The following is a 27,111-nucleotide window of genomic DNA, read 5'->3' as shown; positions in this document are numbered from 1 at the left end:
GTGAAGGGCTGACTTGTTGGAAAAGACCCTGATGCTGGGAAAGATAGATTGAAGGCAAAAGGAGAAGGGGAAGATGAGATGGTTAGATAGCATCACCGACTCAATGGACGTGAATTTGAGCAAACTCCAGGAGCTAGCTGAGGACAGAGAAGCCTGGTATGCTATAGTCCACGGGTTCACAAAAGAGTCCGATATGACTTAGCAACTGAACAACAATAAAATCATTCAATAATGCAGGCAGACCTCAGAGATGCTCTGGGTTCGGTACCAGATCACTGCGGTAAAGTGACTACGGCAAGAAAGTGAGTCACACAAATTCTTTTGTTTCCCAAAGCCTACAGTTATGTTTACACCATACTGAGTACTAAGTGCAATAGCACTGTCTTAAAAAAAAAAGTATACACCTTAATATTAAAATATTGCTAAAAGAATGCTAATCATCATCTGAGCCTTCAGCAATTCATAGCAGTAATATCAAAGATCATTAATTACAGATCCTGAGAACCAATACAATAATTATGAAAAAGCCCGAAATATCATGAGAATTAACAAAAATGTGACACAGAAACAGGAACTGAATGAATGCTGTTGAAAAATGGTGCCCACAGACTTGCTTGAAGCAGGGTTGTCATAAATCTTCAATTTGCAAAAAATGCAGTGTGCAGTGTGCACACTGCAACGTGGGATAAAGTGAAGAACAATAAAATGGGGAATGCCTGTCATTTTAAGTGTTATCTGTTATTTCCATTGTTATTCCAAATAAGGCCAAAATTGACTATTGGTCCAGTTTAGATAAGGAATTATAAATCATACTGTTACATTTTAAACTTACTTAAGTTTAGAAAATGCCTGTGTATTTTATTTCTTTGAAAAAAAAAAAAAAAAAGTTAGCTAGAACAGACCCAAAGTAGATTTGGCCATGTATCAGAACTCACTTATCATTGTCTCCATGCAGGCTAATATTCTGCTAGAATTCTCCCTAAGGACACCCTTTTGCTCACTGATGGGAAAAGGCGAGGGGGAGGGGGTTGTCATTTTAACTTAGAACACATATTTTCATCATTTAATCATTTTGCTGGTGGGAATAAATTTAAAGTTATCCAACGGGATGTGTCATTTACAGGAACATTACTGAGTACCAAAAGATTTATTCAAATACTTAATTGGAAGGAACTACATCTGGAATAAGTTTTATTGGAATTCTTATAAAAAGGAAAGTAAATCCATTAGAATTAATATCATACACAGTCAACTTTATCGGGAACCAGAAACATTAGTGAAATGGAGCCTAGGAATCCTAACCCTTTTTCTCTGTAAAAAAGCCAGTCGCTTTCCAATTTATGTGGCAATTATTCTTTATTGCTTTAGGGAGAGCTTTGTTTTCATCTAATGGTTTAGAGACAGATCACTCAGGCCACCCCATTTGTTTCTTTGCCCCCTTTCTCTCTAAAGAACAAGCAAAAAGAACGCAGTAAGAGGCATCTGCCTGTCTTCAAAACACTTGAAAAATCCTGCGAAGATCAGTAAGTCCCCAGAAACTTGCTGCAGTGAGGCTAGCAGTAACTACACGAATTAAGAGACAGCTATTGTTCTCTTTAGATGTCAACATAGATGCCATTGATTAAATAATCTAACCTCGAGTAACGTCTTCTGCGGAGGGATTCTAGGAGCATTCTGCCCAACAGGGCCAGGCCTATGGCAAGAAAGAGGACCCCGAAGAGCACAGTCCCAATCAGGAGCCACTGCTCAATGGTAAGGCCTTGCTGGGTTCCTGGGGCATTGCTCAGGGAGGGGTCGCCTGCACTGGCCTTCCCATTCTCTTGGGAAGCTGTCATATTTGTAGCAGGAGAATCCACATTTGACAAAGGAAATGTAACAGACTCCCCGGCATCCTCCGCGCTCCAAGTCAGATTGGCGATGTCTCGAAAGGGCACCGTGGTGGGTGGGCCTCGTGAGTCCGTGGATGCCCTGGAGAGGGAAGTCGAAACTGCAGTTGTGGTCGTGCTAGTGATCGTGGCTATGGCTGGGGCGGAGGTGGCTCTCCGAGGCTGCCAAGTCAGAGGTGGCATCACTGCCGTGTTGGTGGCAGGGAGGGATGCAGAGAGAGACTTCGGAGTGGCCAGGATGGTGTGCAGAGAAGACACCGCCATTGTAGAGGGGAATGCTGTCACGTTTTCAGGCAGCAGATTAGCTATTGCTGGTCCTGAGGAAGACTGTGACGTCTGAGAGTGGCCTTCTTCTTTATAATCAGATGACGGTGGACTCTCCAGATCAATCTTGAGTAGTTTCTCCAAGTGATCCGAGGATCCAGACGTCTGAGAAAATGAATCTCTCCATAAGACCGTGGGCTCTGAGTCACCGGTTGGAGGCTGGGGAGTGACAGTGATGGCATGGGAAGATCCACCAGAGAAGATGGAGCTTTCCTGGGCTACCCCTGGGCTTGGCAAATCAGTTCTGGCCAAAGATGGGAAATCTGAAAATGGAAAGAAAATAATAAGAAGACTTCGACATTTTCATATGAAGGGAGGACAGAAGGGACAAATGTCATCAGCTTATTCAATAAGACCTCAGACTATTGCTACCTGGTATTTCATGGTATGTGCATGGGGGCTAAGTCACTTCAGTCGTACCAGACTCTTTGTGACCCTATGGGCTGTAGCCCGTCAGGCTCCTCTGTCCATGGGATTCTCCAGGCAAGAATACTGGGGTGGGTTGCCATGCCCTCCTCCAGGGGATCTTTCAGATCCAGGGATCAAACCTGAGGCTTCTGCATTGCAGGTGGATTTTTTACCACCGAGCAGTCAGGGAAGCCCAGTATTTCATGGTGCAAGGACCTGGCCTCTCCTGCAGAAGCTCTGGTTTATTTTTAGAGTGATGGCACACAGGTTGATTTCTAGAGTGATGGCACCTTCCTTCTAGAGGAAGGAGGAGGTGGGAGGGGCCAGCAAAGATGCTAAGAGGAGTTCAGTGGGGGCAGCAAGGGCTTCCCAGGTGGCACAGCAGTAAAGAATCTGCCTGCAATGCAGGAGACAGGGGTTCAGTCTCTGGGTCAGGAAGATCCCCTAGAGGAGGAAATAGCAACCCACTCCAGTATTCTTGCTTGGATCTTAGTTCTCCAGCCAGGAATGGAACCCATATCCCTAAGTGTGAAGTCTTGCTCACTGGACCACCAGTGATCGTTTTGACTCTTGAAGATTAAAATTATATAGCCAGTATCTCAGGTTCTGAAGACGATGGACCAGTATCTGAAGTCATGCTGGCCATGTGACTGACATAAAAAGCAGACAATCACAGTCCCAACTCCTGCAGAGGAGGAACTAGCCTCAGATGCTCCTCCTGCTTGAGAAAGGTTAGAATTTTGCTCTTTGTCACACATGCTGTTTATGAAAACTCAAACTGAAAAGGCCAGTTAAAGCAATCTGGGGCAGGGAAAGGCCAGTTGAATTGCACCATATTATTCTGCTACTTAGGATTTCCCAGGTGGCATTAGTGATAAAGAACTCGCCTGCCATTGGAGGAGACATGAGACTTCGGTTCCTGGGTTGGGAAGATCCCCTGGAGGAAGGCATGGCAACCCACTCCAGTATTCTTGCCTAGAGAATTCCATGGATACAGAAGCCTGGCAGGCTACAGTCCATAGGGTTGCAAAGTTGTGCACACAACAGAGGCAACTTAGCATGTGCTCACTCTGCTACTGGGCTAATCATTACACTTCAGTAAGAACTGCAGAAACACAAGGAAGGAAGCAAAGGAATTTTCTAGAATTCACTGGTTCATTCTCCTCTGTTCTCTTTCCCCTCTTCAACTTCCCTCAATACCAATTCTAAACTCCTCACTCTCCTCTCTCCTAACAAATAGATCCAGAGGCACATTCACACTTGTGACATCTTTGACTACTCTCTAAACGTCACCATTTGAGGTCCTTTAGAACTGTCACTTATTAATGCATCTAGGACAGGGGTCAGCAAATTATGGCCTGAGAGCCAAAAAAGCCTGCCATCTCTCTCTCTCTAGTTTTTTTTTTTATTGATTTGCCTGCGCTGGGTCTTAGTTGCAGCAATTTGGGGTCTTCAGTTGCAGCACTCGAAATCTTAGTTGCAGCATGTTGGATCTAGTTCCCTGACAGGGATCAAACCCAGGCCCCCTGCATTGGAATTGCAGAGTCTTAGCCACTGGACCACCAGAGAAGTCCCTGCCACCTCTCTTTATAAGGCTTGCAAGCTAAGAATGGCTTCTACATTCTGAAATGATTGAAAAAAAAAATCAAAAAGGATATTTTGTAACACATGAAAATTATATGAAATTTACATTTCAGTTTCCATAAATAAAGTTTTATTGGCACGCAAGCATGCTCATTTGTTTACATATTGTCTATGGCTGTCTCTACTACAAGGACAGAGGTGAGGATGTCTGACAGATTGCATATGGCCCACTGAGCCTAAAAGACTTGCCTGAAAAGCCTAAAACACTTATTATTTGGCCCCTGACAGAAAAAAGTTTGTGGGCACCTGCTCTGGGACACTCTCAAATAGAATGCTGATGCCTGAAATTCTTCCAACAAAGCTGAAGAAAAGAGTTTCTGCTGCAGGTGATATGACATTGGCAGGCATAGTGTCACCGTGAGATAAACAGCATCTGTATTTTTAGGCTGTGTCAGATATTTTTAAAAAGAGCAGGACTCATCATATTTCACTTTAAAATTAAAAAAAAAAAAAGGCTAAGTAAATGCTCTGTGATGTATGTGAACTCAGAAGTTAAGCCCATTGACAAGAATGACCAAAACAGCTGTTTCCTTTCTCAAGAATGCAAGGTTATAAATAAAACAAAGCGAGGGCTAGTCCCATTTCTTGATAAGATTCATCTATTGGCTAAGGTCCTAGAACCACGCTGGGATCCTCCACACCTGTTCCATTTACCTCACCCTCTGATGTTTGCCATTGGGGTGTGGTGTTTTCTCTCAGTCACATAGACATGAGCTACAGAAGGTGCTGGGAAACAGCCCTGTGTATTCAGCCCGTCTTTTGAGTTTCATATGCGAGCGACTTGACTAGATAAAACAATTTAAGTATTGACTATTAACGTGGAGACCAGCTGAGCCAACAGACTCTCAGTTTATTCTATTTCTGAATTCCCCTATTCTAGTCTATTCTAGTCCTTGGTGGCATGACAGACCACCAAGCTGCAAAAACAAACAAACTGACATGAAATAATGTCCAGCTGCAATGGTTTTACAGAATGAACAGAGTGCATTATCATCTTTCGAACCTTTGGTCTGTAAATATTAATCACAGGAAATTGAGTTCATCTCTAAACAAACCGCCAAAAATATCTACTGGATTTCACTCGAACCAAGAGGCAGATAATTCATTTTTATGGGGTAATCTCAATCCAGCAACATGGGCAGATTCAGAAATAGTATTACAAACACAATTTGTAAACATCTGTGAATACAGACAGGACACCCAGTCCGGCGTAGGTGACAGTTTGTCCCTAGGTATCAACCTGCTCTGGGCTGGTGGTGCCCCCTGGTGGCTGCCACAGGAACTGTTGGATTCTAATTTCACTTCATCACCTTCACACTGGTGGCTCAGGCGGTTAAGTGTTTGCCTACGATGAGGGAGACTAGGGTTCGATCCCTGGGTCATGAAGATGCCCTGGAGAAGGAAATGGCAACCCACTCCAGTACGCTTGCCTGGAAAATCCCATGGACACAGTCCATAGGGTTGCAAAGAGTCGGACACGACTGAGCGACTTCACTTTCACTTTCACACTGAACCCACTCCAGTATGGCTTGAAAAATCCCATGGACAGAGGAGCCTGGCAGGCTAGAGTCCATGGTGTCGCAGGAGTTGGACACGGCTTAGCGACTAAACCACCACCTTCACACTGGCCCTTAAAAAAATGGTTTCTGCAAGAGCCAAGCTTTCTCTCCCACTTCCAGTGGAGAAAATCTTTACCACTGCTCTCTGTCTCTAATATATGTAACATCAAAGCAACAACATGACAGAAGTATTATGGAAGTTATAAAATAAATTCCACTATCATGTCCATCATGATGTCCCAACAACTATTAATATTTATGTATACCTTAAAACTAAAACTTTTTTCATGTAACTTAAGAACAATCGGGTGTTTTTCACCTGGAATTTAGGTGACCTTTTACTTCTACATCTCAAACTTATTCTTTAATATCTGCATCAATTTCCTCAGGTGGATACATCCTGTTTTATACCCTACCATTCCCTAGCATTTGGACATCTAAGCTGTAGAAACTTTTAAACCAATTTCCTTTAACAGTCACTCCCAGAGTACTACTTTCACTTTTAAAACTAATTACACACTAATAAGTTTCACACCAATGCCTTTTTCTTTGTTATAGATTTTATGGATCAATGATCAATGCAAAGAAATAGAGGAAAACAATAGAATGGGAAAGACTAGAGATCTCTTCAAGAATATTAGAGATACCAAGGGAACATTTCATGCAAAGATGGGCTCAATAAAGGACAGAAATGGTATGGACCTAACAGAAGCAGAAGATATTAAGAAGAAGTGACAAGAATACACAGAAGAACTGTACAAAAAAGAATCTTGACGATCCAGATAATCATGATGATGTGATCACTCACTAGAGCCAGACATCCTGGAATGTGAAGTCAAGCGGGTCTTACAAAGCATCACTACAAACAAAGCTAGTGGAGGTGATGGAATTCCAGTTGACCTCTTTCAGGTCCTAAAAGATGATGCTGTGAAAGTGCTGCACTCAATACGCCAGCAAATTTGGAAAACTCAGCAGTGGCCATAGGACTGGAAAAGGTCAGTTTTCATTCCAATTCCAAAGAAAGGCAATGCCAAAGAATGTTCAAACTACCACACAATTGCACTCATCTCACACACTAGCAAAGTAATGCTGAAAATTCTCCAAGCCAGGCTTCAACAGTACGTGAACTGTGAAATTCCAGATGTTCAAGCTGGATTTAGAAAAGGTAGAGGAACCAGAGATCAAATTGCCAACATCCATTGTATTATCAAAAAAGTAAGAAAGTTCCAGAAAAACATCTACTTCTGCTTTATTGACTATGCCAAAGCCTTTGATTGTGTGGATCACCACAAACTGTGGAAAATCCTTCAAGAGAAGGGAATACCAGACCACCTGACCTGCTTCCTGAGAAATCTGTATGCAGGTCAGGAAGCAACAGACATGGAGCATGGACATATAATGACAGATTGGTTCCAAATCGGGAAAGGAGGACATCAAGGCTGTATGTTGTCACCCTGCTTATTTAACTTCTATGCAGAGCACATCACGAGAAATGCTGGACTGGATGAAGCACAAGCTGGGATCAATATCGCTGGGAGAAATATCAATAACCTCAGATATGCAGATGACATCACCCTTATGGCAGAAAGCAAAGAAGAACTAAAGAGCCTTCTGATGAAAGTGAAAGAGGAGAGTGAAAAAGTTGGCTTAAAATTCAACATTCAGAAGACTAAGATCATGGCATCCGGTCCCATCACTTCATGGTAAATAGATGGGGAAACTGGAAACAGTGACAGACTTTACGTTTTGGGACTCCAAAATCACTGCAGATGGTGACTGCAGCCATGAAATTAAAAGATGCTTACTCCTTGGAAGAAAAGCTATGATCAACCTAGACAGCATATTAAAAAGCAGAGACATTACTTTGCCAACAAAGGTCCATCTAGTCAAAGCTATGGTTTTTCCAGTAGTCATGTATAGATGTGAGAGTTGGACTATAAAGAAAGCTGAGCACCAAAGAATTGATACTTTTGCACTGTGGTGTTGGAGAAGACTTTTGAGAGTCCCTTGGACTGCAAGATCCAACCAGTCCAACCTAAAGGAAATCAATCCTGAATATTCATTGGAAGGACTGATGCTGAAACTGAAACTCCAATACTTTGGCCACTTGATGTGAAGAACTGACTCATTGGAAAAGACCCTGATGGTGGGAAAGATTGAAGGTGGGAGGAGAAGGGGACGACAGAGGATTAGATGGTTGGATGGCATCACTAACTCGATGAACATGAGTTTGAGCAAGCTTCGGGAGTTGGTGATGGACAGGGAGGCCTGGCGTGCTGCAGTCCATGGGGTTGCAAAGAGTTGGACCCAACTGAGCAACTGAACTGAACTAAACTGATAGGCATTATGGAAGTATAGAATTACTGGATTGCATTATAATTTCTAGAATATTCCATCATTTCTTTAATATTCTGTGTTAATCATGAAATAGATGAGAGAGAGAAAGATGACAGAGGAAGAAAGGGCACAATGAGGACGAGGTAGCGAGAAGGGATCAGAGAGAGGGATGTGATGGCCCAGCTTCCAACTGATGGGAGCTCTTGAAAGAGAAAAACCAACATTCCAATTAGTGTCCTGTGCCCTGCCACCTTTGGAAACTCAAACCAACATGTTCAGATCCTGCTAGATACTATCCCCAGGTGTTCAACAGGCTCTGCAGTGTTCCAGGTGATGAAAAAAGAGGATCAGCTATATCCATACATTACTGGTGGTCCCGGTGTTTTCATTCAGGATTATATATAGACACGAAGAAGCCAAACAGTTAGGGGTAGCCACCCTGCCCAGAGTGAAGCCCAGAAAGTGCAGGAGGCAACAAGACTCTTTCCATGCAAGGTAAGATCCTGGATGTTCTGAGAAACCTAATTTGTTCTGTTATCATATGTCACAACTGTCGTAAAATACACTTCATACAACATAGTACTTAAACCCTTTTTAGGAGAACAGTCCTGTGGCATTGAGCGTACTCACATGGTTGCACAACCATCACCCTTATCCACCTCCAGAGCACAACTGAAACTCTGTACCTTATCTGCCAATCTTTCAGGACCTGGGATTCTCTCACCATGTAGGAAGAGTTTACACAAGCAATCTGAGCTTTATGCTCCTATTCAAAGGCATGTTGGATATATCAAGCTTCCCTTATTCATGAACAAAACTCAGACACAGCCTCATCCAGGGGACAAAGCAAGGTCAGTGTCCGGGCGCCCTGGGCAGCACCATGCCCCAGAAAATCTGCATTGCGCTCTCCCTCCAACCTCCAAACCGCTTCTCTTCAAATCTTCCCTAGTTCAGCAGACAGCACTACTGTCCAGCTAGATGCTCAAGTCAAGAACTACAACTCGGGGCTTCCCTGGTGGTCCAGTGGTAGAGAATTCACCTGCCAATGAGAGGACATGGGTTCGATCCCTGGTCCAGGAAGATCCCACATGCCAAGGAGCAACTGAGCCCATGCATCACAACTACTAAGCCTGCGCTCTGGAGCTCGGGAGCCACAGCTACTGGGACCACATGCCCTAGGGCCTGTGCTCCAGAACAAGAGAAGCCACTGTGATTAGAAACCCATGCATTGCAACTAGAGAGTAGTCCCCACTTTTTGCAATGAGAGAAAGCCCACGCGCAGCAGCGAAGACCCAGCACAGCCAAAAATAGGTAAATTAAAAGAAAAAAAGAACTAGGATTCAGCTTCACTCTTCTCTTTTCCTCATTCCCTACATCCACGTCAACCAGTAAGCCCTGCCAACACTACCTCTGAAATGGCCCACAGTTTACTTCCCTCCATCTCTCCACCGCCTCCCTGGTCCCCAAGGCCATGGCCTTCCACTATGATCTTCATCCCACCTCCACACCAGCCTTCCCACTTGCCCTCTTGCTGCTGATTCATGCTTGTCCATTCCGAACAGAGCAGTCAGGGTGAGTTTTGAGAAATCACCTTTAAAACAGCACGTTATGCAGGGGAGATGAACTGGGAGACTGGGGTTAACATATACACACTATTGATACTATGTATTAAATAGATAACTAACGCGAACCTACTGTAGACCACAGGGAGCTCTACTCAAAGCTCTGCGGTGATCTGAATGGGAAGGAAATCCAAAAAGAAGGGCTACATGTATCCCTATAGCTGATTCACTTTGCTGTACAGCAGAAACCAACACAACATTGTAAAGCAACTATGTTTTTGTTTAGTCACTAAGCCACGTCCAACTCTTTGCAACCCCATGGACTCTAGCCCACCAGACTCCTCTGCCCCTGGAATTCTACAGGCAAGAATACTGGAGAGGATGGCCCTTTCCTTAACAAGGGGTCTTCTCAACTCAGGGACTGAACCTGTGTCTCTTGCATTGGCAGGCGATTCTTGACCACTGAGCCACCAGGGAAACCAAAGGAACTACACTCCAATAAAAATTAATCAAAACAAAACAAAAACCCAGCATGTTACACGCCTCCCGAAAAACTCCCAATGGCTTCTTATCACGCCTCTAAATGAAAACTCCCCACCCTCTAACAAGCTTGATGGGCTCGCCCCACTTTCCTCCCTTCTTGCATATCACTCTTTGCATGCTTCACTGTGAGTCAGCCACTGAGAGCGCAGTGTTTGAACAAACACTCCCAAACCATTCTGCCTTAAGATCCTGGATCAGGTTGTTTCCTCGGCCTGGAAGGTCTTCCCACTGTTTCCTCACATCTGGCTCCTCAGTGTTCAGACCTCGGCTTACGGCTTACAGCTTCGCAGATGTGTCTCCGGAGCACCTAATCGAGACGGTCCACTCAGTGATAATCTATTACATTGTCTTAGCTTAATTATCTGCTCTTGTGACTCTATTTTTTTTAATGGGAATTTTATGTTTTCAGTTTCTCTGCATTGAAAATGTATTCTTATATAAAGGCCCTGTTTCATTTTTTTCATGATCACTGTTATTTTTTTTAATGGAGGCTAACTGCTTTACAATGCTGTGTCAGCTTCTGCTGCAAAACAGCTATAAGTATATATTGATATATATCCTTCTAGTTGAGCCTCCCTCCCACCCACCCCAATCCCACCCTTCTAGGTCATCAGAGAGCACCAGGCTGAGCTCCTTGTGCTACACAGACGCTTTCTACTAGCTCTCTCTTTAACTAAGTACTATTTTTTAATTTAAAATTTCTTATTGAAGTATAGTTGATTTACTATGTTGTGTTAATTTCTTCTGTACAGCAAAGTGGTTAAATTTTGAATACAATACATTCTTTTTTATATTCTTTTAGGATACATTTTTATATTCATTTATATATACATTTTATATTCTTTATAATTTTTTATATAAAATGTATAACCTTTTATACATTTTATATTCTTTTATAATACATTCTTTTTTACATTCTTTACCATTATGAATTTTCATAGGATACTGAATATAGTTCTCTGTGCTATACAGCAGGACTCTGCTCTTAAAACGGTTAAAGTAGTGCGTTGTATATAGGGCCTTATGCTGTATATCCACTCTATATACAATAGCTTACATGTGCTAGCCCCAAACTCCAACTCCATCCCTCCCCCAAAGCCATACTCCCTAGCAACCACAAGTCTGCTCTCTATGTCCATGGTGACTCTATTTTTTTAACTTATTTATTTATTAAGGTTATTGTCTCTCTCTCCTAAAACATTAGTGCCAGAAGTGAGAACCCTGTTTTTCATGTTTAATATCATATCTTTGTATCCTTAGGGTATTAAAAATGCTTGCACATAAGAGATGCTAAGTAAAATTTGTTGCTTCTTGAATAAATGAAAAAAACATGATATTGTTTCTACCTAAGGGTATAAGGATAAAAACTTTCTAAAACTTAAAGGAAACTTGAAAGCATCGCATCCTGAGAAATTAACAAGCCAAAGTCTCACCAAGACAGATCCAAACGATTATATTATTTTCACTTGGTTATTTTCTGTATTCTGAGCAAATACGTAATTTCCAAGCATAGAGACTGTATCTCCAATGCCTTGCACAAAACTTGGCACATGGCAGATTCTCAAGAACTTCTTAAATGCACTTCTTTTCAGGTCTGGATAACAAAATCCAGTAAGTCTGATTTCAGCGAATGTGATAATAAAATAGTACCTAATAACAAATGGAATTGTATATACTGTATTTACACAGGTCTTAACTCTTTCAAAATAGTCACCCTGGAGACCTGCATACTTACTCCAGTGTTGCTGGCATAGTTTACAGAGGTGTTTCAAAATGTTTTCAAGAAAGGTCTGTGTGTCTTTTATCTTACAAAGAAAAACAGAAACAAAAGCAAAACAAAACACTATCATTCATAAGTCTTTCACTGAAGAGAAGATAAGATGTTGGGCTGAATCAACTGAAATTTAAATCATGAGATTTTTCTGATGTGCCTCTGTATTTGTGATCCCCTTTGGTAGTTTTTCTTCAACTCTTTGGTAGAAAACCTTTCTAAGTGAACCATATCCTTAAATAATTCCAATCACAAAAGACAAAGAACAAGGTTCTTATTACCTCGAATTATCCTGTAACTCATAAGTCCCTTTGCTGGCTTCAGAGGACAGGCTTCCTCACTGGGACAGAAGAACAGGTAGCAGTTGGGTAGTTTAATTTTTTTTTGAGTGTCGAAGATCATCAAGTTACATGCTTTGTCCCCTGTAATGAAAGGTTTCACAAGTAACTATTTTGAAACAGGATTTTCCAAAGAGTATGGAGAGCAGGAAAACTTCATTTATTCTGGTAGCCAACACAAAACCCTTTTTGTTTGCTGCCTGCTGGCTGCTGAGTCATTTCCTTTTCCTTAGTTTAATCACGGAAAACAATTTTTAAAGACCTTGGGTTTAAAACTCTGAATGGAGGTAACATTGGCAAAGCATATTAAATTTTTTTTAATTAAAAAATTTTTTGGCTGCGCAGCATGTGAGATCTTAGTTTCCCAACTAGAGATTGAATCCCTGCCTCCTACATTTGAAGCTGAGTCAATCACTTGGCTACGAGGGAAGTCCTGGCAAAATACATTTTTTTAAATTATGAAAGTACAATAACACATTAACAAGAGACTTGGAAAATATATAACACAGTTACATACAGTTCTACTATATATTACCATTATGTTTTTAAGTAGATAAAGATTTTTAGTTGGAGTTTCAATATCAGGCTCTCAAAAATTAATAGAAGAAGTAGAACAGTAGAAGGTTACCGTAGACTTGAAAAAAACAATTCAACCTAAATAAAGATTTATACAGTTTTCACACAATAGCAGGATACAAAGTCCTATTCAAGTTTCCATAGACTATAAACCAGGAGACACTGGAACATATCAAGGTGCAAAACCTTCGTGGTCTAAAGGCATTGAAATCATACAGAATCTGCTCTCTTGTCACTGTGGAATGATGTTAGAAATCAATATCAAAAGAGATTTGGAAATAAGACACATTTTCAAGTATAATGTGATACTTACCAATTGAGATCATCACAGTAGTTAAAGATGCTGGCAAAACCCATTTTTAAAAGTACATTAAATTCTTTAGAAAGAAGCCTTCCATTTGCCAAAATATTTATCAAAAATATACATAGAAATACTGACTCTACAATTCAGCACTGAGTTGGACTTCAGGAAATGGATTGAACCCTAATGATTTTACAAGTCTCTTGCATCCTGGAGGCATCTTAGATGCCTAGGAAGCCATCAGTTCTGGTTTTCTTGAGGGGAGTAGAAACAGTAAATTTAACCTTATATATATCATGCCTCCTTCCAATGAATGAATGAATCTGCAAAGCTTTACTTTAATCAGTACCATTCTTCTTCTGGGTCTTCAAATTTCCGCTCTTGGTTATCATTTTTGTTTGTCTCCCAATCAGGCAGAGGTCAGAGATCACCCTTGATTCCCTCAATGGGAAATCAGACTGAGTTCGCTTCTGCAGGGGTTTTTATCCTGTCGTCTCTCCACTACTCAGATAACAATAAAGGCACTCCAGTTACTCCGACTTTTCTTCTCCTCGCAATGTGATAATCCTGCAGTACCATTTACGGTGTCACTTAGGTAATACGGAGGGTCCATAGGGTTCACAGTTCAAAAGCATCAATTCTTCGGCGCTCAGCCTTCTTCACAGTCCAACTCTCACATCCATACATGACCACAGGAAAAACCATAGCCTTGACTATGAACTGCAAGGAGATCCAACCCGTCCATTCTATAGGAGATCAGCCCTGGGATTTCTTTGGAAGGAATGATGCTGAAGCTGAAACTCCAGTACTTTGGCCACCTCATGCGAAGAGTTGACTCACTGGAAAAGACTCTGATGCTGGGAGGGATTGGGGGCAGGAGAAGAAGGGGACGACCGAGGATGAGATGGCTGGTGGCATCCCTGACTCGATGGATGTGAGTCTGAGTGAACTCTGGGAGTTGGTGATGGACAGGGAGGCTGGCATGCTGCGATTCTTGGGGTCGCAAAGAGTCGGACACGACTGAGCGACTAAACTGAACTGAACTGATAGAGTCCACATTGTACACAGAATTTTGTGTCCTTTGTTTCTGTGGGCATTTTTCTAGAGTCTGTGGCTATGGGCAAATTATCAAACTGTTTGTTTTTTTTTTTTTTTTGAGCCCCAAACAGTTAAAAACCAATGCTCTCTGCATAGGGCATGGCAACCTACTCCAGTATTCTTGCCTGGAGAAACCCATGGACTGAGGAGCTTGGGGGGCTACAGTCCACGAGGTCACAAAAAGTCAGATATGACTGAGCAACTGGGTACGCACGCATGCACAGTAAAGCAGCGACAGTGTTTCTGCTTGTAGGACCAAGTCTTAAACCCTAATTTCTTACTGAACACCCCTCAAGGAACTGAAGAGAAAGGCCAGGTGTCCTGTGCGGCCAGAAAACGCCCATGTGGCATTCAGTCCTGTTTGCAGGCTGTGTTTCTATTTCACATAAATGTTGGTATCAACATTTAGAGAAAAACTACAAGTTTAAATGAGAGCTCTATCAATTACTTCTCTATAAAGCGTCCAAAAGCAGGCTTGTCAATTTGAGATCACTGAAGGATTTGTTTCCTCCTGACAGCAAATATAGGTGCTTTCCAGGCGGCGCAGTAGTAAAAACCCACCTGCCAGTACAGGAGACACAGAGATGCAGGTTTGATCCCAGGGTGGGGAAGATCCCCTGGTGGAGGAAATGGCAACTCACTCCAGTATTCTTGCCTGGGAAATCCCATGGATAGAGGAGCCTGGTGGGCTATAGTCCATGGGGTCGCAAAACAGTCGGGTACAACTGAGCAACTTAACAGGCATGCATGACAGCAAATATATGGTGTCCTTTCTACGTGAATTCTCTGGTTCTCTAACACCAATGGGGTGTCTTACAACTCAACTCGATTCTGATACTAATTGCCTGGAGTGTCAGACCCCACAGGTCTAAGGCTCAGTCCCAAAAGACTGTTCCCACTCAGACGCCAGTCACAAAGCACAGTCACAAGACGCCCCAGGTCACTCACACATACGCCCAGCTAGGCTACCACCTCCCATCCCAGGCTCAATAATTTGCTAGGGCTACTCACAGAACTGAGGAAAATGCAGCACTTACTGTTACACTTTATTATAAAGGATACAAATGAACAGCCAGATGAAGAGTTACACAGGGTGAGGTCTGGGAGGATCCCGAGTGCAGGAGCCTCCGTCCCTGGTGGGGCTGGGGTGCCTCCCGACACATGGATGTGTTCACCAACTTGGAAGCTCCCTGAACTCACCACTTAAGGGTTTTCATGGCAGTTTTATTATGTAGGCAAAATGATTAAGTCATTGACCATTGTGACTGAATTCAGTCTCCACCCCACTTCCCTTACCTGGAGGCAGGTGGGAAGACTGAAAGTTTCAAGTTTCTAAGCAAAGCTTGGTCTTTCTGGTGACTAGTGACCCTCCCAAAGCTATCTGTGCTGGGCTTAGTCACTTCAGTCGTGTCCAACTCTTTGTGACCCCGTGGACTCTAGCCTGCCAGGCTCCTCTGTCCATGGGATTCTCCAGGCAAGAACACTGGAGTGGGTTGCCATTCCCTTCTCCAGGGGACCTTCCCAACCCAGTTCTTTACCACTAGAACCACCAAGGAACCCCATCTATCTAGGACCCCACTAAGAGGCACCTCATTAGCATAAGCTCAGGTATGGTGGAATGGGGCTCATTATGAATAATAGAAGCTCCTTTGCTCAGGGAATTGCCAGGGTTTTAGGAGCTCTGTGCCAGGAATCAGGGACAAAGACTAGAAATAAATATGCAAAATTTGTGTCCTTCAATTTCATGTCCATATATATTTATATTACCATACCACAATCATTACACAATGAAAAGGAAATAAAGATCTAAGAGAAAGCATATGATTTTGTTGGCTGATAAATCAAGTAAGGATCATGAGTCCAGTGTTCACTAGCTCTCCTAGGGTCCTTGACGATGGGCCTTTTCGATCTTATTAATGGTTTATCTCCAGCACCAGCAAGCCATTAGATGCTCAATAAATTTAGGTGCTTTTTTTTTCCAATTAGGGAATTAGGACAGGATCATAAGGAACTAAAACATGATCACTGTTTTCACTTATATATATACTTCTGTTTTCAGGTCATATGTTTGGAACCTGAAATGTCCAAGGACGTGGTTCAAGCCTGTGGGCCTCAGTTTTCTTTTGTGTATTGCAAATGGGTCACTCCAAGCCCCTTCCTGTACCTCTTAGAGTCCTAGAAGCTGCAATGAGCGGTCAGTGGCTTGCTGACTCACCTATGCCACCAGCTTCAGGAAAGGGAGGGGAAATGGAAATTTTGTGCTTCCACTTAAAATGCAAATGCTGATTTTCCTATGAGATGACTTAAAGTTTTTATTTTTTGTCTCAACTCCCTTTCTGTTTAAATGTTCTTTCTTTTTTAAAAATTATTCATTTATTATTTTATTATTATTATTTTAGAATACAGTGTGACTTTAATTTTATTTAGTTATTGGCTGTGCTGAGTCTTTGCTGCTGCTCACGGGTTTTCTCTAGTTGCAGCGAGCAGGAGCTACTCTCTAGCTAAGGTTCACCGGTTTCCCGTTGTGGTGGCTTCTCTTGCTGTGGGACACGGGCTCTAGAGCGTGTGGGCTTCAGCAGTTGCCGTGCACAGGCTCAGTAGTTGCAGCTTGTGGGCCCTGGAGCATGGGTGTCATTGCTCCACAGCATGTGGCATCTTCCCAGACCAGGGATCGAACCCATGTCCCCTGCATTAGCAGGCTGATTCTCAACCACTGGATCGTGGGGAAAGTCCCTAAACGTTCTTTCTAAAGTCACACTGGGGTTTCCCCAGTGCCTTAGCAGCAGAGGATCTGCCAATGCAGAATACTTACATGGGTTTGATCCCTGGTCCAGGAAGATCCCACATACCGTGAAGCAACTAAGTTCGTGTGCCACATCTACTGAGCCTCTGCTCTATGCTCTAGAGCCCGGACACCACAACTACTAAGCCCAGGTCCCCCAGCTACTGAAGCCTGTGGGCCCTAGAGGCCACGCTCGGCAACAAGAGAAGCCACCACAATGAGAAGCCCACGCACCAAAACTAGTGAGTTAGCCCCGCTCACCACAACTAGAGAAGAGCCCGAGCAGCAGTGAAGACCCAGCACAGTCCGTAAATAGACAAATAAAACGAAAGTCCCACTGTGTTTCCAATATTCCACGATAATGATAGCCAAGCATCTAGACAGGATTTTTGGTTTTACTATCTTAGATGCCTGTTAGACACCAGTGGTTTTCAACCTTTTTCTACCCAGATATCTAATAATACATATACACTCATAGGCAACTTTGACTCAGCTTAGGCGAGAGGAGAGCACACCGTGGAACACTCCCGAGTGACTGTGCCACCCATTTTTCTGAGAATCCCTAGTACAAACTATTCAGCCTCATCGACCAGGTACTTACATCACAAAACACGTGGAATAGAGAGTCATCAAGGCATTGTTACTTACCTGATATATTTTTTGTTGAGCAGCAAGAATTAATGCAGTCCTGATGAGTTAATGTATGTATGGGCTCACTGCCTCTGATTCCCTTGGAAAGAGACGACTGGATGTCAATGACCACATCTTCAAGGCTTTCAGTGAGGCAGTTCTGACTGGTGGACAGTCTTAGTGTCAGGAAACAAATTATTACAAAAGTGTAAGTCAAGATCCATCTTCCCTGGAAGAACATGTTAAATTTCAGCTTAGTCTTAGTCTTCAAAGGTCAGATAAATTCTCCCTCCTGCTTGAGTCTGCTTCAAGAAGATAGTACAGACGATGGAATTCTCTAGGACAAAAATAGGAAATCATCAATGAGTTTTGTTTCTTTGAATGAACCTAGAGAAGCTACATTTCATTTCCTTCAAATCAATGTAAATGACTCACAATTCATAAAAGGCCAGAAATAAACAAGTATTTTTTGTATTCATCTCACTTTTAATAGATTTGAGACAACCTTTCATTAAAAACTTGGCAAAAAGCTAGTAAGCACACACACATATATTGGGTTGGCCAAAAAAGTGCATTGAGGTTTTTCTATAGGATTGTACAGGAAAACCCTAATGAATTATCTGGCCAACCCATTGCTATCCTATTAATTATTAAAATCTGACAAATGTCTAAGAAAGAGGAGTAAAATATCATAGTAGTCTGCCTTTCAGCTTTAGAATCCTTCCTCTTCCTGCCTCTCCTAACAAGAGGGGAAGAGACATAAAATCTGCAGTCATTGATGAAGCGGTAAATGATCGCTGATCATTGGTTTGGACATATTTTCTCTCTCAGTAATAACAATTAACATTTTAAATCACCTACTGAGTGGAAGGCAATGTGCTAAAATTTATATACATTATCCTAGTTAATTCTTACACCAGCTCTGCAAAAAAGCTATTATTTTCCTCATTTTACAGATGAGGAAACTGAGGCTGCCTTTTTTTTATTGCTGTCTCCTTTTAAGTATCACACCAGAGGCAGGTTAATGCTAATAATCTTATTCTATGAATTAGCATGTCAGCAGGATGATCTAGCTTCATCTAGCTTAGTTGAAGGAAAGTGTAAGGGCAAGAGTTCTTTTTGACATCCTTAAAAACACAAAAGTCCTATTATGTATTAATCCCAACTCCATGGGTGAGCTGGTTCTTCCAGGAAGAAAAAAAAAAAGTTAAACTGGCAATGCTATACCAGAAACTATCCTCATTTCCAGAATACAAATTGTTCACTAATGATAGCCTAGATCAGAATTACCAATTAAGTTTTCTTTTTAGGTCATGAAGCCTTTGGTAACCTTTCAGTCATGCACCCTTTGGTACTCTGGTGATGCTTAGGTTCTCTTCTGACATGTTTTAAAATGTATAAAACACATGTTTTAAAAAGTATAAAATGAAATATATAGGATTACAAAGGAATATAGTCCTATTGAAATGTAATCATTGAAGAGTTTTTTTTTAAGTGCCTTTACAAATCTGATGAAAGATATCAAGAATGAACTAAGAAATCAAGAGATATTCCATGTGCATCAACAGCACTACTCAATATTGTTAGGATGTCCGTTCTTCCAACTTGGTCTACACATTCAATGCCATTTCAATCAAAATCCCAGTACATTATTTTATAGATCTCAACAAACTAATTTATTTTAATTTATTTTATTTTTTGGCTGCATTGTGTGGCTTGTGAGATTTAGTTCCCCAACCAGGGATGGAATCCTAGCCCTTGGCTGTGAGAGCGCAGAGTCTTAACTACTGGACCACCAGGGAATTCCCTCAATGAGCCAATCTTAAAGTTTACATGGAAATGCAGAAAGGCCCAGAACAGTCAATACAATACTGAAGAATAACAAAGCTGGAGGAGTGACACTTCAACACTTAACCATAAACCACCAGTAATCAAGACAAGGTGCTATTGGCTCAAGAATAGACAAATAAATCAACGGGACAGAATAGTGAGCCCAGAAATTGACCTGAACAAATACAGTCAACTGATCTTTGACAAAGGAATAAGGCAATTCAACAGACAAAGGATAGTCTTCTCAAAAATGGTGCTGGACAATCGGACAAAAAGAAAAAAAAATCTAGCCACTGACCTTATGCCTTTCACAAAAATTAACTCAAAATGGATCACAGACCTAACTGTAAAATGCAAAGCTATAAAACTCCATGTAACATAGAATAAAGGCTCTGTGACCTTAGACTGGATGATGAGTTTCTAGATACAACACCACTAGCACAATCTGTGAAAGAAAAAATTGGTAGGTTGGATTTCATCAAAATTAAAAACTTCTGCTCTGTGCAAGACACTGTTAAGAAAATGAATAGCTAAGCCACAGGCTAGGAGAAAGTATTTTCAAAACACATATTTGATAACTAACTGGCAGCTAAAATACACAAAGAACTCTTAAAACTTAACAAAAAGAAAACAAACAACCCAATTAAAAGTGGGCAAAAATCTGGACACCTCCCCAAAGTAGCATATAAAAAGGTGCTCAACCTCACTGTCATTAGGGAATTGCAAATTAAAAGAACGAGATGCAGGCTTTCCTAGTGGCTCAGTGGTAAAGAATCCACCTGGCAGTGCAGGAGACCAGGGTTCAGTCTCTGTTCTGCAAAGATTCCACATGTTGTGGAGCAAATAAGGCCATGCAGCACAACTACTGAGCTTGTGTTCTAGACCCCGGAGCCACAACTACTGAAGCCCATGCAGTCTAGAGCCTGCGCTCCACAACAGAAGCCCCCTCAATGAGAAGCCTGCACACAACATCTAGAGAGTAGCCCTCATTCACCGTAACTGGAGAAAACCTCACGCAGCAACGAAGACCCAGCACAACCAAAATAAATAAATAAATAAATTTACTTTAAAAAAAAATGAGATATCACGACACAAGAATGGCTAAAATTTAAAAAAAAGTTAATACTAAATCCTGACAAAAACCCACAAACAAATATTTATAATAGTTTTTTTATAATTGGCAAAAAAACTAGAAATAGCCAAGATGTCCCTTACTAGGTCAAGGGATAAACAAACTCTGGTATATCCCTACAGTTAAATATTATTCAGCAGGAAATGAGTTATCAAGCCACAAAAAGAGGAACCTCAATTGTATATCATTTGGTGAAAGAAGGAAATGGCAACCCACTCCAGTATTCTTGCCTGGAAAATTCCATGTATAGAGGAGCCTGGTGGGCTACGGTCCGTGGGGTCACAAAGAGTCAGACAGGACTGAGTGACTAACAATTTCACTTTAAGTGAAAGAAGCTGGTATCTGATTCCAACTCTATGACATTCTGCAAAAGGCAAAACAACATTGACATTAAAAGATCAGTCGTTGTCTGGAGGAAAGGGTGGAGTACAAAGGATTTTGAAAGCAGTGAAACTATTTTATATGACTCTGTATTGAAGAGCAGAGACATTACTTTGCCAACAAAGGTCCGTCTAGTCAAGGCTATGGTTTTTCCAGCGGTCATGTATGAATGTGAGAGTTGGTTTTTCCAGTGGTCATGTATGAATGTGAGAGTTGGACTGTGAAGAAAGCTGAGTGCCGAAGAATTGATGCTTTTGAACTATGGTGTTGGAGAAGAAAGACTCTTGAGAGTCCCTTGGACTGCAAGGAGATCCAACCAGTCCATTCTAAAGGAGATCAGTCTTGGGTGTTCTTTGGAAGGAATAATGCTGAAGCTGAAACTCCAATATTTTGGCCACCTTATGCAAAGAGTTGACTCATTGGAAAAGACTCTGATGCTGGGAGGGATTGGGGGCAGGAGGAAAAGGGGACGACAGAGGATGAGATGGCTGGATGGCATCACGGACTCAATGGACGTGAGTTTGAGTGAACTCCGGGAGATGGTGATAGCCAGGGAGGCCTGGCGTGCTAAGATTCATGGGGTCTCAGAGTCAGACACGACTGAGCAACTGAACTGAACTGAATGATGAAAACATACCATTATATTTGTCAAAACCTATAGAGCTGTAAAATACAAGAGTGTACCCTAATATAAACAGGTAGATTTTAGTTAGTAAGAAAATAAACATAGTTAAAAAAAATATTATATGGTAACAAAGCACAATACTTTCCTTGCTAACAGTTATATCTAACTTCCCAAAACAGCAAAATGAAAATAACACTATTTCTTTATGTAAGCACATCACGTACATTATGTCATTTAATCCTTACATGAATTTTAGAAGCTAAATCCCATTAGCGTCACTTTCAGTTAAAAAAAAAAATAACTGTGTGATAAATGACAAGTGGTACATCTAATCACTGCCATAATTTTTTGAATGACCCATTTTAAAATTAATTTTTAATGGAGTATAATTGTTTTACAATGTTCTAGTTTCTGCTGTACAATGAAGTCAATCAGTTCTAAGTATACATATATCCCCTCCCTCTTGAGCCTCCTTCCCACCCCACCCCTGTAGACGATCACAGACCGCCGAGCTGAGCTCGCTGTGCTATATAGCAGCTTCCCACTGGCTCTCTGTTTTCCACCGGGTAGTGTATATATGTCAATCTATTCTCCCAATTCGTCTCACATTCCCTTTCCCCCACTGTGTCCACGTGTCGGTTCCCTACACCTGCATCACTATTCCTGCCTTGCAGACAGGCGCGTCCGTACCATCTTTTTAGATTCCATACATATGTATTAATTCACATACGATATTTTTCTTTCTGACTTACTTCATTCTGTATGACAGACTCTACCCAGGTCCGTCCACATTGACACAAATGACCCAATTTTGTTTCATTTTATCACTGCCATAATTTTGAAGTAGTGTTGAATGTAATGATTTTGAGACATATTCAGTATGGAATGCAATACAGAAATAAGCACCACTTCTGCCAGAGGCAAATCAGAGCTACCCTACCACTAATCCCACTGCGGCTTTTGCCTACATGCCTCTTAATGGAAATACGACACTGCATTTAGAGGTTAGCAAAATAAACTTTTCCACCCAAGTTCACAGATTTTCTGAATGCTGTCCATGGACTCCCCCCAACCCAGGGTAAGAATCCTGGCACAAGTTACTTTGTATGCTACCACACTTTGCAAATCTTTTCTAGTCACTGGAAGGAAAAAAAAAAAAAACCAACAGAAACAAAAATAACAAAAACCAGGCACACATTTGGCTTTGAATGGATTCCAAGAGTCTCTCCTGAAGTTGCTGCAATGAAACGAACTGTAATGTGGGATGCACGAGGAAAGCTGGGCTTCTAGTACCAGTATCTTTTCTGTGCCTGCAAGCATGAATGAAGAGCTTATCTCATTAACAATACCTGACCATTACTAGGTAAATTAATTTTTCCAATCCATTTATTATTTAGGCCTTGAAGGTCCAAAGAGGAACAGATTTTTATATGTGGCATACACGTGCAGTAGAATATTATTCAGCTACAAAAAGGAATGAAATTCTAATACAGGCTACCTCCTGAAAGCTTTATGCTAACCGAAATAAAATGGACACAAAAGGACCAATGCTGAATGTATGCACTTATACTAAGTATCTGGCTTCCCTAGTGGCTCAGATGGTAAAGAATCCACCTGTAACACAGGAGACCCAGGTTCAGTCCCTGCGTTGGGAAGATCCCCTGGAGAAGGGAATGGCAACCCACTCCCGGATTCCTGCCTGGAGAACCCCATGGACAGAGAGCCAGGTGGGCTACAGTCCATGGGGTGGCAAAGAATTGGACATGATTAAGGGACTACTAACACTAACGCACCAAGTATCTAGAAAAGGCAAAGTCATAGAGATAAAGCAGAATTGAAGTTACCAGAGGTTGGTGGAGGAGGGAGGGGGAGCTATTGTTTAACAGGTACAGAGTTTCTGTTTGGGGGTGCCCCAGATACACTGAAAATGGGTAGTTGTGGTTTGCGCTTGGGTTGGAAAAGAATTTTCAGACATGAGACAGAATGAGAGGGAAATAAAGTTTATTAGATTGGGAGACGCTGTTAGAACAGCAGGCCAGCTCAAGGGAGAACCCATGTTGAACAGGGGTCCTTAGTCCACTTTATACCCAGCATACAAGGAGTGGGATGGGGTCTTGTGGGTCATTTGCTCTTTGGATGAGTCACGTATACTGGGTAGAAGGGAGAGTAAGGCAAATACCTTCTCCCTCTGGGTAGGAGGGGGGCCAGGTTATACTGCTCAGGAAGATCTGACATTCATTAATAGTTATCATGCGGGAGGGAAGGACGATAAGGGTCTGGTTTTTCTGTTCCTGCATTCCAAGACCCTCCTTGGTTTTTTTCTGCTCTTTCATCCTTGGGTCACCACAGTAGTGATGGTTACCCAATAATGGGAATGTACTTAAAGCCACTAAACTCTACCCTTAAGAATGATCAAAATGATACATTTTGTTCCCTGTTAGGGAGTGAGTGAAAGTCGCTCAGCCCTGTCCAACTCTTTGCCGCCCCCAAGGACTTTAACCTGCCAGGCTCCTCTGTCCATGAGATTCTCCAGGCAAGAATACTGATGTGGGTTGCCATGACTTCCTCCAGGGGATCTTCCTGACCCAGGGATCCAACCCAGGTCTCCCGCATTGCCGGAGGTTCTTTACCGTCTGAGCCACCAGGGAAGCCCTTGTTATGTGTATTTTACCGCAATAAAAAGATCAAAACAAGCATATAATTAAACAAAAAAAAAGGTTCAAAGTGAAGTTGAATTCTGTTGAAAACCAGTGGGAAAGGGATACAGGTGGGAAGAAGCCGCACCTGAACTTTCATACCTGCTGAGGAGAGTCATGGGATCTTACCAGCAATCACTCGGTCAAATATTGTAAATCATTTTTTCTCGCAGCATAATCTAACTTAATTTATCAAAGTGTTTATAACTGCACACACACACACCTTACAGAGTATTAGACAATCCGCAGGTTGGATGAACACAGGAGACAAAGAATACAAGAGAACAAGGGGAATTTGCCCTTTCCTTGAGGAAGTGTACGGGGCTCACGAAATGATTCTTCTGCCGCAGCAGCTGGCTTGCCCGGAGACCCCCTCGAGGATACAGGGGTCACCAGCATCCGCTCAGCCCCTCCCCGCTCCAGCCCGGTGGCCCGAGCTCCCGGAGGGGCGGGGGAACCTCGCTCCGGGAAAGGTGGTCAGGTGGTGATGCTGTCCGCGGGGGCTGGGGGCGAGGGAACGATGGAGAAGAGCCTTTACCTGGCAACGGGAGGCCGAGGTCTTGCTGCCCTCCAGCTTCAGGGCAGCCCCGCACGTTCCGGGAAGCAGCGGCGGGTCTGCGAAGGGCTCCAGGGCTCCGGGGCTCCCGCTTAGCCTCGGGTTTGTGGTTCCCGAGTTCCTGCTTCCGTTGCGGCGGCCGAAAGTTTGCCGGAGGGGGAAGGGCACGTTCCCGCCCTGCAACCCGGAGCTGCTTCCCGGCAACCTGGAAAGGTCCCCTGGGCCCTGCGGAGAGCCGGGAGCCCCTCCCACACCTCCCCACTCACCCATCGATGCCCGGGGTCCAGGCTGTGCGTGCAGCCAGGACGGGGGGCTCAACCCTGGTGTATGCTTGAGGGTCTGCATCTTCGGATTCCCTGAGAACAGGGCAAATAAGCCATGATGGAAGTCAAGCAATACAAAATATGATCAAACATACCTCCTTTGATTGCACTTAGCAGATTTTGCATTAAAAAAAAAAAAACAAAACAACTGAAGGTTTGTGGCAATCTTGCCTGGACTGAGTCTATTGGTGCCAGGTTTCCCACAGTATCTTTATCTCTGTGTCACCTTTTGGTGATTCTCCCAATAGTTGAAACTTTTTCATTATTATTATGTTTATTAGGGTTGTGATTTGTCATCAGTGATCCTTGAGGTTACTGCTATGACTTGCTAAATGTTATGATGATTGTTATTGTTTAGTCAATAAACCCTGTCTGACTCTTTGCAACCCTGTGACTGTAGCCCACCAGGCTTCTCTGTCCCTGGCATTCTCCAGGCAAGAATTCTGGAATAGGTTGCCATTTCCTTCTCCAGGGGATCTTCCCCCTCCACCCCGCAACCCCCCCCCACACCAGGCGGATTCTTTACCACTGAGCCACCTGGCCTTGCCCAAACATAACTTTTATAGGAAACCAAAAAAAAACAAACCAAAAAAAAAATTGTGTGACTTTATTGAGATTATTTGCCTTGTTTTGGTGGTCTGATACTGAACTGTGCTGAATCCAGATACACCTGTGGAGTGAAAACCCTGCCTCTCACCCTGTGTCCCAATCTAGTTCTCCTCCCCAGAGGCAACCTCTGATCAAACGTTCTTCACATTCAAGAGTTTGCAGTGCCTTCTATATGCGGCATAGTTGAGAGAATCCTATTCAATCATTCAAAGCATGGAGAGTTCTTCATTAGGTTGGCAATACTTGAGCTTATGTGCAAATCAAGACCCCAGGAAGGCATTGGGATTTGGCAGGATTTATTGTTTATAGGTATGAATAATAATGATGAAAACAATGGTTGTTTTTCACTCGCTAAGTCGTGTCTGACTCTTTGTGACCCCATGAACTGCAGCATACCAGGGTTCACGTCCTTCACTATCTCCCCAAGTTTGCTCAAACTCATGTCCATTGAGTCAGTGATGTCATCCAACCATCTAGTCCTCTGTCGCCCTCCCTCTTCTCCTCCTGCCTTCAATCTTTCCCAGCATCAGGTTCTATTTCAATGAGTCAGCTCTTCGAATCAGGTGGCCAAAGCATTGGAGCTTCAGCTTCAGCATCAGTCTTTCCAATGAATGTTCAGGATTGATTTCCTGAACAGGAAAACAGGATTGACCTGTTTGATATCCTTGCAGTCCAAGGGACTCTCAAGAGTCTTCTCCAGCGCCACAATTTGAAAGCATCAGTTCTTCAGTGCTTAGTCTTTCTTATACTCCAACACGTGACCACTGGAAAAAACCATAGCTTTGACTATACGGACCTTTGTTGGCAAAGTGATGTCTTTGCTTTTTAATATGCCATCTAGGTTTGTCATAGCTTTCCTTCCAAGAAGCTAAAAGCTTCCATCTTTTAATTTCATGGCTACAGTCACCGTCTGCAGTGATTTTGGAGCCCAAGAAAATAAAATCTGTCACTACTTCTACATTTTCCCCTTCTATTTGCCATGAAGTGATGGGACCAGATGCCAAGATCTTAGTTTTTTGCCAGCTTTTCACTCTTCTCTTTCACCCTCATCAAGAGGTTTTTCAGTTCCTCCTCACTTTCTGCCATTAGAGTTGTATCATCTGCATATCTGAGGCTGTTGATATTTCTCACAGCAATCTTGATTACAGTTTGAGTCATCCACATTTTGCATGATGTACTCTACATATAAGTTAAATAAAC

The 27,111-nt window shown here is 42.5% G+C and overlaps 1 protein-coding gene across 1 annotated transcript; it reads right to left on the bottom strand.

The window, feature by feature from the left end:
- On the bottom strand, nucleotides 1,133-25,204 carry MANSC1 (MANSC domain containing 1). The gene is made up of 4 exons (XM_005680822.3): nucleotides 24,962-25,204; nucleotides 17,778-18,096; nucleotides 12,316-12,456; nucleotides 1,133-2,473 (listed from the first exon to the last, which is right to left on the bottom strand). The coding sequence occupies exons 2-4, from the start codon at nucleotides 17,998-18,000 to the stop codon at nucleotides 1,596-1,598; spliced, it is 1,242 nt and encodes a 413-aa protein (XP_005680879.2). The 5' UTR covers nucleotides 18,001-18,096; nucleotides 24,962-25,204; the 3' UTR covers nucleotides 1,133-1,595.

This window comes from Capra hircus, chromosome 5 (assembly GCF_001704415.2).
Source record: "Capra hircus breed San Clemente chromosome 5, ASM170441v1, whole genome shotgun sequence".
Taxonomy (NCBI): Eukaryota; Metazoa; Chordata; class Mammalia; order Artiodactyla; family Bovidae; genus Capra; species Capra hircus.
This window is presented reverse-complemented; position numbering and strand designations above follow the sequence as displayed.

Excerpts from the sequence above, each read along its gene's own strand:
- MANSC1 (XM_005680822.3), bottom strand. The coding sequence starts at position 18,000 with ATGTTCTTCCAGGGAAGATGGATCTTGACTTACACTTTTGTAATAATT. Across the intron at positions 12,457-17,777 it reads CTCAACAAAAAATATATCAG|GGGACAAAGCATGTAACTTG; the intron begins GTAAGTAACAAT and ends CTTTCATTACAG. Across the intron at positions 2,474-12,315 it reads GAGTTACAGGATAATTCGAG|ATTTCCCATCTTTGGCCAGA; the intron begins GTAATAAGAACC and ends TTCCATTTTCAG.